Source organism: Camponotus floridanus, unplaced genomic scaffold, assembly GCF_003227725.1.
Source record: "Camponotus floridanus strain SB8 unplaced genomic scaffold, Cflo_v7.5 scaffold21, whole genome shotgun sequence".
In the NCBI taxonomy this organism is placed as follows: domain Eukaryota; kingdom Metazoa; phylum Arthropoda; class Insecta; order Hymenoptera; family Formicidae; genus Camponotus; species Camponotus floridanus.
In genome coordinates, this window is record NW_020229337.1 from 2,044,698 (window position 1) to 2,058,647 (window position 13,950).

The following is a 13,950-nucleotide window of genomic DNA, read 5'->3' on the forward strand; positions in this document are numbered from 1 at the left end:
GTATTTTGAGCAAAAAAAAACCAAATATCATAGCGTAACAGCAGTACAAGTCGTACGTATATTACGAGTATTATACCTAACGTGCAATCGCGCTTTTAAAGAGCACTTACGCGCTAAACAAGGACGGGCTCATAGCTCGTGAATTGCACTTGACCCGTCATTGACTAGTAGTATATATATACATATATATATATATATATATATATATATATATATATATACATATATAAAATAATATAGTGTCTGTTCTTTTTAGTTGCACTTTGTTTTAATATTTAAGAAAAAAAATAACCATATTATCGGGATCTGAAGGCAGGGAAAAATTTGCGAGGAAATATGTGAAAGTGTAACTAAAAAAAAACGACATGACTACATCGTCAGTAAATGTCGAGCGAACACTCGTGTCTCTTGCATATGAAACGCAAGAAATATTCAAATACATCCATCATCGATGAAGCAAAGTAGCATCATATAATTTTTTGCGCACGTAGGAAAATTTAATAGTGCTACTTTGGTGGCTATTGTAACCATTTTTCTTCTTCTAAGCCACATTCAATTTATCAGTCATCAAAAAATTGAAGCTTTTAATTGTAAAAAACGCATAAGCAAAAAGACGACTTTAAAAAAGAAAAAAAAATACATTTATAGTTTCGAGCTTGATTTTGTTTACAATAAAATTATAATCGTGCAATTATTCTAAAAGAATGGAAACTTGAAATGCATTTTTTTTATTTTAAAAAAGCTCTTGTGCAACTTTTGTTTTCCAAAAAGGATTTCAATTTTTTATCCTAAAGACGCGCTCCCAATTCTAACAAATAATTGACAATATAAAAACAATATGAATCAATTTGAGTATTTACTCGTGCCTAATACCACATATAGATAACAAAGTACTGAAATTATGTAAGTGGATAGCTGGTATAATAGTGATCACTAAATTTTGCGTAGAAAACTTCGATAGAACATCGTGAAGAAAATTCGGACCCGGAAAGCTGCCGACTTTATAAAATATTCGTAGATTGCATGTCGGATTTGTGCTCTGCGAATCTTTCCTGAGTTTACACAATAGATACTCAAAAGCCTCTGACAATTCATTTGCGTTCAACTCCATAGACGGCAAACTTGCTTCCGTTGTTAAATTACCAGTAGAATTAGATGAACCTGTGTTCACAGAAATTTCAATGTTACAAAAATACTTTTTTTTCACATCAGAAATATTAAATTTACATAGCAATTAAGTTCTAACATTAACTAATATTATGTAAAATATTGTATATGATAAAATTTTTTTTCAAGAATTTTACTATCATTAAAATATTATTAATAATTTACAAAATTTTTTATATATCTACATATAAAATGAAAAAAATATCGTTTTTAGAGACGGAACAGTTTGCCAAAAAAAACTTACCAGTAGACATGTAGCACACAATTGCGGAAACATTATTTTCGTAATTCCACCTACGTCTGATGGCTATCCTAAAATTAGCCACACATTTTCCTGTTTCTTCATCTGCAATAGAACATATATAACAGTCACACAATTATTCTTTTCAAATAAATAAATGAAAAAATATACTTGTTGCAAGTTGAGTAAAAAACGAGTGTAAAGAAAGAGATGGCTTTCTACTCAACACACAACAGTTATATGATTTCTTGTTAAATATTTTACACTCACATTCGAATCGATTATTATCCCTATGAGCCCAAACGCACCATTCAACTTGAGCACCACGTGGTAAATTTGGTACAACAACATAATCTACAATGGCATTTCTTGTCCTCCTTTCCCATTCCTTTCTTGCGTCCGCTATGTAATTAGAATGAGTCAAAAAACAGACACCTTGTACTATGTCTCGAAGCTTAGCATCCATAGCCTTAACGATGCGATCTATGTGTCTTAATGTTAAACGACATTGCCGTTTAATGTTCATATCTAAGAGATTCATATTACCAGGTACTAAAGGTATTTGCCCAGCGACTAAAATAATATCACCCACCTATAAAAAAAAAATTAATCTTTACCTTAATAACAGAAAGATTGCCTCTTAGATGTAAGTATAACAGAAAGATTGAATAATTTGAAAAATTTAATTATTTTTAAAATCAGTTTTCTTTAAAAATATTCAAAAGAAAAATTAATAATTTCTTATACAATTATTATTACTTTTATGTCGTATTAAATTTACTTACACGGGCAGCTTGAGAATAAGGACCAATATTGGCAGGCGCCCAATGACTTATACTTTGAACGTGCATCGTGTGTCGTTTACAGGCCCATTTATCTCCACTATCTTGGTTTTCCTTATATGCTGTCGCATCAAGTGCAACATGTACATTCAAAGGACATTCTACGCATACACGAACCGGCGGACTTTTCTTACCCAACCAAGAAACGTATGCTTCGTTTATAGCCTTATAATTCGACATATCTTTTATGTACAGTGTTACTGCGACGATGTCGGACGTGCGCAGATTTTCGTTTTGAAGCAGAGCTGTAATTAAATATGGAAAAATATTGCATGTAAAAAAAATTTGTCTATGCATCTTTTATTTCGCATTATCAATTAAATTTAGAAATAATTGCTAATATTGAATAATTACTAAGCCAAAAGGTATGTTAAGATCTGAATTTTACTGCTTAATTTCTCCAATGCCTCTTCCACAGCAGGTGTGACATCTGGATGTTTTCCTACAATGCCACCGAACCAAAACCACCCTGTTTGATTTCTATTAACCATTGGTGTGTCTGGATAATCTTCCTCTTCATACAAAATCTCCATTGGACTTGGAGGATGAAATTGACCTGTATGTAGATTTAATATGTATTAAATATATAGATATTTCCATATTCTATTTTTTATATGTACCTGAATTCGATGCTTTCAAACTATTATTTTCACAAGTGTGTTCGTCAGTTTCGTCTTCTGATAAATTACAGCCATCATGTAACTCTGGACCAATGATTTCAGCAATATAATCTTGTGGTGATTTTATCAAAACAGTTTTTAGTCTTTCTGACAGAGTTAATTTCTCCAAGTCTCCATTCTGATAAAATAAATTTTTACCTTGATTTTATCAATGTATCCTATAAATATAGTTGTACATACAAATTTACATGATATTGAAACTTACATCTTTCTCTTGTAAATGGACCTTTGTAAATCTAAGGTATCCTACAGGCGCTATATCATCTCTCGAATTTACAATAGTCTCATATTCATCACTAAGGCATAAGACAAAATGGAATAAAAAAAACTTATTCAGATTATACATACATACAAATGGAAATATATTAACTTACATTACGATACTTTTGGCAAACAAAGGGCAATCTAAAGTGAATGTTTCATATTCTCCTCCTTCTCCACACATATTTACTCCATACTTTTCTTTCTATAAATAAAATTTGTTTGTTATTAAAAAATAATGCAGTTTCTGTTTTGAATAAAAACATTGAAGGAGAAATGTAGATTAACATGAAAATACAATTAACTTGATACGTGACTTACTATTTTAACAAGATGAGGTTGCATTTCGGATATAGATTTGCCCAAATGTTTAGTTTCAAGACCAAGAGCTGCAATTTTGATTAGCACTGCGTTAATAGAACTCTGTATCATTTCATTTAACAACTCCTCCTGGTCCCGCCTCCACAAATATGATAAAGAAATAAGATTTAAACGATTGCATCTGAAATACGAATATTTGAAACAAATTAATATAACAGCAATTATTAATATTAAGAATTTATAAAAATAAATGATAATTACACATTTTCTACACGAATCCGTTGATAATCGCTAAGAATAGCACCACTAGACACAGCTTCTATGTTTTCACGTTCCTGCAAAAAATATATTAATTATAATATCAATTAAATATAAATACACACACACACACATATAATATATACATATATATATTTGATTTACCTTTATTGTGTTCAGGAGTTTAAAAAGATCTTCAACTTCATCACTTTCTGTAGGATAATAATATTTCTCTCGGAAATTGGCCCTACCAAATGTTGGATAACGATATATAGGCAAGCCTATAGCCTGAGCAATGTACTTGATTCCTTGATGTCCTACTGTTTGGAACATAAACGAATCCAGCTCATCTGGAAGCATTGTGTGTTATACCTATGTTATATCTGCATAAATTATAATAATTATATAAATACAAATTATAATTACAGCATATAATTATATAAATTATAACATAATGTTGATATAAAGAGTAATTTCATAATATTATAAATTATATTCAATTCAAAAATGTTCCAGTTACATAATGCAATAGTTTATAGTCAAAATATCAATATCTCGCATAATACAATATATTTTAATACCTTTTTCAACAGGATACAAATTAGCCAGAGCCACAATCTCATGACCAGCTGCTATACATTGCATCATGTTGAAGCAAGAATCTTTGCCACCACTAATTAGTGCAACAACCCTCATTTTTTTTTTGTAGATTGTATTTGGCTGTCCTTTGAAAACAATTATGGTTAAAATTAAAGTTGATCTACTTATCTTGCTTAAATAATCATCTGTAAAAAAAATAAAAAAAAGGATATATTTAAAAGTTTTTATATATTTATATAACATAAATTTAAAAATGTAATACATACACACACAGATACACACACACACACACACACACACATACATATATACTCATGAAATACAGTTTTAGATTTACTAAATGTTTAATCAATTATGATAACGAGTGTTAAATATTTATACATCAACAAATCTACATGTGTTTCAAATTATACATAAAAAATAAATTGTTTAAATAAATAAAGTTAGAAGTAGCTTAGAGTAATCTTAATTTGTGATAAGAATAAAATGGTAAATATGCATCTTATGCTCTCTCACAGTAATTGTACATATTTACAATTTATATAATCACAAAGGACAGAGATATATGACCGAGATTTTATAGCAATAACAACAATAATAATGATAATAATCTTGGCTATCTATACAGTAAACAATACAATATTAATAACACAATTGAGGTACTTAAAAATAAAACTAAAACTATAGAGCATCAATGAAGCATATATGCAAATAGAAAGCCATAAGTAAACAGAGTTTAAAGACACGAGCGTTAAAGAAAAGGAAACAAATTATTTATTGTTACATATAATTAGAGCTGACGAACAAAAATTAGTCGCGAACGAATCCAAATCCCATATCGTAAGGAAAATTAAGGATTCCTCGTGTCTTCGAATGTACCAGCTGTAACTCGTGAAGATAAATCGTAGCGATAAAGCATAGTTTTATCGCAAAACGGAGAAACTTCTCTCTGTGTGTACGTAGCTATTGCCTAAAGGATACATTTTTTGGTTATTACAGAAACGAAAGTGCAAGAAGAGACAAACAACCAAGTGACAATGAGCAGTGGACTGCGCTGTCAAGCGTGAGCACGATAATTATGGCGAGACATACGGTAAAATCAACGTCAAATTCTCGATAAATGTGGTATTTACGTTAAATCGGTGGCAAAAAACCTCTTGCGATACCATCGGCAGCCCATGGGAGATTCGGGGAGACTGTGGGAGACCGATGACCGATGGGACTACGGACGATAGAGGTATGTAACAATCGTGACGGGACTACGACGGTAGCGCCATCAACGAGACGATATTCGATCTGAGAGAGCGTCTGCATAATCGAGGTTATTCGAATATTGAAATTATGCCGATGAAAATCATCGTGATTGCCTCGCTGTTTCTTTAAAAGCGACGAAACGGCTTCGCTTTATCCGTCGAGAGAGTTTTATTTATCCCCGGGACGAAAATATATCGACGAAATCAACCGGAGCATCGAGAAACTCACAGGTGTAAATTCGCGCGACCGTACATCTCGTACAGCTCGTGACATCATCGAAAGAGGCGATGAATACTTCGTTTTGATTGGTCTAGCGAACGTTGCAAAATCGTTTCACGCCAAGTAAAGTGTACTTTCTATGTTTGTTTTCATTTTATGGCTTAATTATATATATCTTTCGAATTTCAATAGGGAAAATTCGCATTTTCGTCATTCGTTGATTTAGTGCACGCAACTGCATTTGAAAATTGGGTAAAAGATTGTCTCTCATAGTTTCGAGCTTTATTATCGATTATATTTTGACATTTACATGTATATTTCGAATATAAGTAAAATAAAAAATATCGCACAGAACGAACAGGAAGGAGAAAAGCAGGAACCATTCTTGGCAATGTCCGTCCTTCAAAGTTGCTTATTATCAAGCACGGTGAGAATTGACCCATTTTTCTCAAACGCCATCCGCTGACCAATGAGGTGGCGTGCGGCGGGCGACCATTTTACTTTCGCTACGGTCGCACGAAGCGCCGCTTTGAGAAACTCTGGCTCGGATTCGAGACCGTCGTGCAGTTTCGAGGCGAACTGGGTACAAGCGAGTTGTGTGCTCCACCGCACGTCCGTCGAAGATTTTCTGTTAAAGCGCATCTCGCATCTCGCTGCAGCGCTAACTCGTACTCGATTCAATTAAACGGGCAGACCATCGGCACGATGGTCCTGGCGGAGAGAAATGCGGAAAATGTACGAAACGGTCGCAGATCCCGAGGCCCCAGCCCCAACGCACAGACGGAATCCTCCAGTGAGGAGGATGGAGGTATCACCTATTTTCACCTTATCGCTATCGATATGCGATGTCCCGATTATCGGCTGCTATAATGTCTATTTCGCGCAGAGATTTGTTTGAGCCTCATCGAATCAGGATAGTTTCATTTTAATAGAGATCTTCAAACTACGCGCTCCACTTTTTTGCCGTTTAAACATCTTTTATAAATGCAGATATTGCTTGGAGAATAGCAAATTGTCTTTTTTTCTTCTTATATGAAAAAAAATCTAAAAAGAAGTTTTTTTTATTATAATATTAATATATAGTCTAAAACTAACAATTTTTCTATATATATTTCTACATATATTATTTTTACATTGTAATTTTTATATACATATGGAGATATTGTTGAAGAAATTAAGTTAGTTAAATGAGATAGATATGAAAATTTATTTATTATATGCAATCTGACAGAAATATTAACCATATAATATTTTATAAGTTCCGGCAGAGAAAATAAGAGTTGGACGAGATTATCAAGTAGTTGTTCCTGAATTTGTTCCTGTTAATGGTATTTAATTTTTATATATGTATAATTTTCAAAAATGTAGAATTAAATAGTACAAAACTTGTATTCAATATGCTATCTTGTATTCTAGAACGTCGATTGGATCAATGTCCTGATAGAGCATTATTAGTTTGGTCACCAACCACAGATATACCAGATCAGAAACGTAAGCTATGAAGACTTAAATATAAATAAATTAATTAGCACAAATAAAAATTCTTGATTAACTAAATATTTTCTATTTTTTTTAGTTGATGAATATATTATATTAGCTAAAGAGAAATATGGTTATAATGGAGAACAGGCATTAGGAATGCTATTTTGGCACAAGCATAATTTAGAACGCGCAGTTCTGGATCTAGCAAATTTTACACCATTTCCTGATGAATGGACAGTTGAAGATAAAGTATTATTTGAGCAAGCGTTCCAATTTCATGGCAAGAGTTTTCATCGCATTCGGCAAATGGTATACATATAACATATATAATTTTATTTATTTATGTCAAAATTATATTCTTTATATTACATCTATATAAAAGCTACTTTCTATTTATTAAATTTTACGAAAAAAACTTTTTATATGAATTTATTTTAATATAAACTATTTAATAATATCACATCAATAATTAAATAATATCTATTTTTTAACTAATTATGTTTTAATTTAAATATAGAATTTATAGTATAATTTAATTTAATAATTTTTTAGAGTATTCTAAGAAAAAGTATGATTTTGAAAATATAATACTTTTTTTAAACATATATATATATATAAATTTACATTTAATTTAGTAAAAATATTTTAATGTGAAGCAAGAAATATTTTTATTGAAGAGATTTCTATGCAGAATAAACTATCTAGTAATGTGAAGCTTACAAACATGATTATAGTTAGGTCGCAATATCTTTTTATTTATAAAATAACATGTAAACATAATTAGAGTCTAAATAAAATCAATAATTTTTTTATACATATTAATAATGATATAATTAAAGATTTTAGGAAACAAACATATGTAACAAGATATATATAATTAAATATATAGATATATAATTAAACTTACAAATGATTTAAAACAACATTTAAATAGTAAAAGGAAGAAAGAGAGAGAAGAATATAAAAGAACATATTCTATGTGATATATTTTAAATATTAAAATTTATATAAACGATTTATAATAATTTTGTAATATTTTATTATACAGTTACCTGACAAATCTATTGCAAGTCTTGTCAAGTATTATTATGGCTGGAAAAAAACACGAAGTAGGACATCGTTGATGGATAGACAAGCACGTAAATTGACGAGCGGCTGCAAGGAAGGCGAGAATGGCAGCGAAAACGGAAGCGAGCTCGGTTCCAACACAGATAGCGAATCTGAAGAAAAAGTAAGAATTTTTTTTAAACTAATTTGAATAATAAAATTTAATGCATGTGTTCTATTGTTTTTGCATAGGGAAATATTCTTTCCTTTTTTTCTTATTTTATAAATATTTTAATACATATATAAAAACCCTATTAATATATATAAATCTTTCAGATACAAAATTTAAAAGACAGAATAATAATCTAACTTAAATGCAATAATTGCAGCAAAAGGAGATTTTCTGTTTTCTCTAATTTTTTATTCAATTAATGCCTCTCTTTTTCTCTCCATTTTGTGATATTTCTTTGTGTATAAAAGCTTACTGTTCTGGTTGTTTCGTGCAATTATATTGCAAATAATTATACATTACTGTTGTGGCACAAATTGGTAACATGGAGATTAACACAATAGTTTTAAAACTTATACTTTAAAAAATGTATCCACACGATAATACATTATGATTAGAATTGAAGTAGGTAAAAGAAGCTATATCATATAACATTAATGGTGGCAAGAAATCATCGTATATAAATATTTTTGTGTGTATGTAGGATATAAAAAATTTTTATGACATATAAATCTGAAAATTGTACAATATTTTTTTACGCGCGTGATATTAAAAAATAGAACGTTTAATCTATTTAAATGTTTTACACACATAAGAGATAAGCAATAGTTTAGTTGGACGGTTACGTCGGTATATGAACGTAAATGTGGAACGTTCCAGAAATGGACGATCCACCGCGGAATACGTCGTGGAAAGAATCAACCTGTGCCAGGAAGCCAAGGCACTGACGCTAAGGCCCCATCCGACTCGGAAAACGCCCCTCAGGTTCAGGTACTCAGCCTAAACCTTACCCACACTCGCATACATAGTATAGTACGCTTCACTACTGTGTTTTGCTACTTTCAATGCATTACGTGGATTATTGCTACACTGGCATAATATATAAATGTTTTCTCTTTAATCAAAATTTTTATTGATATTGAAATTGATAGGCTGAAACCTTACTGAGGAAATATAGTAAAAAAAGTTTCGAAATATATGTATATGGGGAAGGGGGATTTAGCTCAGTTTTAATTAGACTTTAATTTGACTAGTACTGTCATGAATATCTGATAATTATAAAAAATATGAAAATATGCTTATTTGTAGAGAAAATGGGACATAAATTATTTCGATCATTTTCTTCCAATTCACTTTAGTGATTCAAACATGAAATAAATAATAATTAATTACAAAGTATGAATGGGGAAGGGTGGGGGGGATATCAAAATTTTTATCTTAAAAAGGGTGTTATGTGTTGTAGGGCTCGTGTAGCAACTGTGGCGTTGCATGCCATAGTGTTCGTGCGACGCCCAAAGGACACGCGTGTCATAGCTGCTATCTACATTGGAGGTCAGTGAACGCAACGTAAATTAAATTAATTCAATTTAATTAATGCCAATGTTAGCAAGTAAATGAATCTTCTACGCAACTCATTGTCAGTAAGCAGCCAGGAGGATATTCATATGAGAAATAAGTCGGAAAATAGTTGGAACTGACAACTCGTTTTTTTAATTTTAACGTTTTTTTAATTTTTTTTTACAGAGATAAACATGGATATATTTATTGACGTTTAAGCAGACTTATGAATATCCTCGGAAGAATGCTTATCCGGTATAATCGTTTTTATTTGCATCCCCATTAATGGTTTCCAATTGATTTTAGTGACATTGAGATACAATAGATAGCCCATATGCCCATAGTCTTGAAATCATTAGTTTTAAAAACATTTTCTGGTGGTTTAGGCGCACCGGTGTAGCAAGACCGTTAACTTCCATGCCGGGTCGTACGAATAAAAGAAAGCCACCTCGGGGCTTGGTCGTGAATCACGATGATTTGGCGGCTTTGGCTGGTCAACCAAACCAGGCCAACAACAGTTTGCAAGCGATCGACACTGAGATCGTTAGCCTAAAACGTCAAGTATGTTGATAAACATAGAAATAAAAAGTTCTCACAATATACGTCGTGTGGATACATTTCCCTTTTCTTCATATAAATATAATAAATAACGAGAAAGCGATTATACATGAATGTATTTCGCAAACTGTTAACAGATGAGATGTACATATATTAATTGAAATTTTTTTAATACTATTATGAAGTAAGATTTTAAAAAAATTTAAAATTGCGAGTATCAAACATTTTTATCATGTATATTGATGTTCCGATATTATTTCTAATTAAGTTATGATTACATTATATCATTCATATAATTATGCATTGTGTAACTTGTACATAATGTTATATTATTTATTTGAAATGGCAGATACAAGCCAATAAACAACAAGTGAGCGCACTGAAGCGAAAGACTACTGACGGTATCGATCATCTACGACCACCGGAGGTGTCGAGCCGTATAAATGCTCGTTGGACAAACGATGAATTATTATTGGCCGTTCAAGGTATTAGAAAATACGGAAAGGATTTCGCCGCGATCGCTGAAGTTATTGGAACTAAAACTGAGGCACATTTACGATCATTTTTTGTTAATTATCGACGGAGATATAATTTGGACGCGGTTTTAAAGGAATTCGAGGCTGAAAACGGTCCCATAGTGATCGAGGATGAAAAAGAGGAAAAGGCACGTTTATTTTCTTTATGTAATAACACATATGAAAAAATTTTGTTTACTATTATATATAACAATAAATAACAAAATTTTTTCATATATATTGTTACATAAAGAATGATATAGGAATTATATGTGAATTAAATTAGAATTCTCCGCATTTTGATATCTCTTATACCAAAATTAAATTAATAATTTAACGGAATTTTTTCACAGATGGATGTTGATCAATCAAATGATACCGCAGAGTCATCTCAGAAGGGAAAAACTTCCACTGGGCCTGGACAAGCTACTAAATAACAAATGAATACAATCCCAAGTACAAAACGAGAAAAAAATAATTGCAGATTCAGCGATAACAATCGATAATCGAGAAGTACTTGATCAAATTTATTAATTGACTTTTTCTTTTTATTTAATTGTGTCATTTTTTCTAAAATGATATCAAATATATATATATATATATATATATATATATATATATATATATATATGTATATATATATATATATATATATATATATGTATATATATATATATATATATATATATATATATATTTATTTTAAAAATCTAAATTTGAATGAGAATGCAATATGACGATAATCTATATGTATAAATTACATAAAATCACATAAAAATGACATTTATCTTACAATTAGTCAAGATAAGTCTGTATCTATATGTTATATTTTTTGTATCTACAGCAAAATCAATCATTTATTTGTATAAAAACATATAATCGCATAATGTCGTAAAAAAAATATTGAAGTTCACACTAAGAATGTACTAGAAAAAAATATGTATTTAGATGTAGTCAAAATGCTTTTCACGATATGCACGCACTTGTACATAATATCAGATATAACAAAATTTACAAGTAAATCTTCAATATTGTTTTTGTGAATGATATATTGCATGTAGAAGATTATTTTTTTTTATTTGTATGTTATTTAAGCATAATATTTCATTGGTCTTTGAACTAATGTGCAAAACGTAGAATGGTACAAGATACAAATTGATCTCATTTGAAGAAAGCGCTGTAAGATGATGAATCAAACACATAAAAGTGTTCTGATGAATTGCAAGGATTTTATAGATTAGAAATGTATAAAAGTGTTCTACTGAATTGCAAAGTGTTCAAGTGTTTTAGTGTTCAAATATCTTCAATGAGAGTTTCGTCCTATGCAATAAAGCTGCTACATTTTGTATCAATTTCACACTTTCTCTCTGTATACTTTGTATCATTTGTGTGTCTTCTAATTAATCTCATAATTTTCAATAGTTTGGATATTTTCCTCTTCTTTTATGGAAGTTTTCTATAAATTCTTTTTTTTTTATTCAAAGTTGGTTAATAACAATGTATATAATCAATGATGTTTGATAATTTTTCGATCAATGATTACAAGAGTATAAAACTGATATAATAAACATATGAAAAAAATATCAGGCGCTTAAATATACATCTTTTTTTACAATTATAAATTTTATATATCTCTCTTATATGTCCCTTACATTTTTTAAAAATCAGTTATATGTGATCAAAATCACGATATCCATAATCACTTGAATTATAAGAAAATAGTCATCGGAAAATAAAAGAATATCTCGAATTTAATTTTATGAACAAAAAAACAAATATTGTAATCTATTAAAAATTATGATGTTAAAAGATAGATAATGCTGTCATAACTTTTCATTAAATGTGTACACATACAGCTGTTAATGAGAAGTCACTGTGGTGAAGAGATACTACATGTGCCTGCAAAGAGATTTACAGAAGTTTTATAAAGCGATGCATGCTTTCGCATAGTTTCTGTATGAAAACTCTGAGTTTTAGTATAAATTTCTAATATAAGTCTATTTATCGATAAGAACACTCCAAGTAATAATAGAGAGCGCACATTTTGCGAAACTTTATTTATAAAATCAATAGCAATTAAGTATTCATGTTTTTGTGTATTTGTATAATGTAGATAATATATACCAAAACCACTCTTTCACATAATTGCATTCTGTTTAGGGACATATACAGCGGCATTATAATGGGCGACGATACACATAAATACGTGAAAAAATAGAGTATAAGACTAGTATATGATTTACATGCAATACAATGCAGATGCTAAATTGGCCGATATTTTTTTTATTTTTGACACTCAGGTGCCTTGATATTATCTTTTTTGTGATGCAAGAAATCGCATATGCCACTTAAAGATCTCTTATTGAGTTTGAACAAGCAGTATCTATTGACATGTTATTGTACATATGAAAAATATCAACAAATCTAATGCTATTCTTATTAAACATATATTTTTCATGACAAAACATGCATATAGCTAATAATTGGTATTATAAAGTACTAGATTAAATATATAAGTCTAAATTAAAGATGTAGATAGGAGATTTAATTCCTCAAATTTAGATTTTTGATAGTGGCAGTAAACAAATCATTAAATAGATGTATACTTAGCAGCCAAAAGATTGTTCAAATTGCACATATTGCTCGCGTATTTTGTGCGTACTTTGTAAGATCTCAATTGCAATTAATTCACATTAGCAAAAAGTGCATTTGCTAAATGAAAGCATATCCATCTCTTTTTCACATGCGTAAAAAATAATAAAATTTAAATCGTTTGATTCTCTTTCTTTATGAAAAATTATAAAAATATGATACGTTTAAATATCAACAAAATTATCATATTGACGGAAAGTATGATATAAATATGTTTACAGAATACACATATAAATATATACATAAATATATTATTTATATAAATTATTTAACAAATATCTGATAT

The 13,950-nt window shown here is 29.9% G+C and overlaps 2 protein-coding genes across 5 annotated transcripts; one reads left to right on the plus strand and one right to left on the minus strand.

Moving 5' to 3' along the window:
- Nucleotides 1-839: 839 nt before the first annotated feature.
- On the minus strand, nucleotides 840-5,615 carry LOC105252780 (diphthine--ammonia ligase). Of its 3 annotated transcripts, none has more exons than XM_011260348.3 (13): nucleotides 5,504-5,615; nucleotides 4,352-4,555; nucleotides 3,936-4,120; nucleotides 3,774-3,847; nucleotides 3,513-3,693; nucleotides 3,305-3,396; nucleotides 3,136-3,226; nucleotides 2,871-3,048; nucleotides 2,639-2,806; nucleotides 2,194-2,495; nucleotides 1,679-2,000; nucleotides 1,412-1,513; nucleotides 840-1,161 (listed from the first exon to the last, which is right to left on the minus strand). In XM_011260348.3, the coding sequence occupies exons 2-13, from the start codon at nucleotides 4,464-4,466 to the stop codon at nucleotides 857-859; spliced, it is 2,115 nt and encodes a 704-aa protein (XP_011258650.1). In that variant the 5' UTR covers nucleotides 4,467-4,555; nucleotides 5,504-5,615; the 3' UTR covers nucleotides 840-856. The 3 variants fall into 3 exon arrangements, with proteins under 3 accessions (XP_011258650.1, XP_011258651.1, XP_011258652.1); XM_011260349.3 differs by having other exon boundaries at nucleotides 4,352-4,495; nucleotides 5,504-5,594; XM_011260350.3 differs by lacking the exon at nucleotides 5,504-5,615 and having other exon boundaries at nucleotides 3,936-4,153; nucleotides 4,352-4,524.
- A 590-nt stretch (nucleotides 5,616-6,205) lies between these two features.
- On the plus strand, nucleotides 6,206-11,550 carry LOC105252778 (REST corepressor 3). 2 transcript variants are annotated; one of them, XM_020028007.2, is made up of 10 exons: nucleotides 6,208-6,651; nucleotides 7,103-7,171; nucleotides 7,260-7,334; nucleotides 7,420-7,634; nucleotides 8,374-8,556; nucleotides 9,262-9,372; nucleotides 9,845-9,933; nucleotides 10,326-10,500; nucleotides 10,847-11,161; nucleotides 11,366-11,550. In XM_020028007.2, the coding sequence occupies exons 1-10, from the start codon at nucleotides 6,549-6,551 to the stop codon at nucleotides 11,447-11,449; spliced, it is 1,419 nt and encodes a 472-aa protein (XP_019883566.2). In that variant the 5' UTR covers nucleotides 6,208-6,548; the 3' UTR covers nucleotides 11,450-11,550. The 2 variants fall into 2 exon arrangements, with proteins under 2 accessions (XP_019883567.2, XP_019883566.2); XM_020028008.2 differs by lacking the exon at nucleotides 9,262-9,372 and having other exon boundaries at nucleotides 6,206-6,651.
- The last annotated feature ends 2,400 nt before the right edge of the window (nucleotides 11,551-13,950 follow it).

Excerpts from the sequence above, each read along its gene's own strand:
- LOC105252780 (XM_011260348.3), bottom strand. The coding sequence starts at position 4,466 with ATGAGGGTTGTTGCACTAATTAGTGGTGGCAAAGATTCTTGCTTCAAC. Across the intron at positions 3,694-3,773 it reads CGGATTCGTGTAGAAAATGT|ATGCAATCGTTTAAATCTTA; the intron begins GTAATTATCATT and ends TTCGTATTTCAG. Across the intron at positions 3,049-3,135 it reads TCCATTTACAAGAGAAAGAT|AATGGAGACTTGGAGAAATT; the intron begins GTAAGTTTCAAT and ends TTATTTTATCAG.
- LOC105252778 (XM_020028007.2), top strand. The coding sequence starts at position 6,549 with ATGGTCCTGGCGGAGAGAAATGCGGAAAATGTACGAAACGGTCGCAGA. Across the intron at positions 7,335-7,419 it reads AGATATACCAGATCAGAAAC|TTGATGAATATATTATATTA; the intron begins GTAAGCTATGAA and ends TATTTTTTTTAG. Across the intron at positions 7,635-8,373 it reads TTCATCGCATTCGGCAAATG|TTACCTGACAAATCTATTGC; the intron begins GTATACATATAA and ends TTTATTATACAG.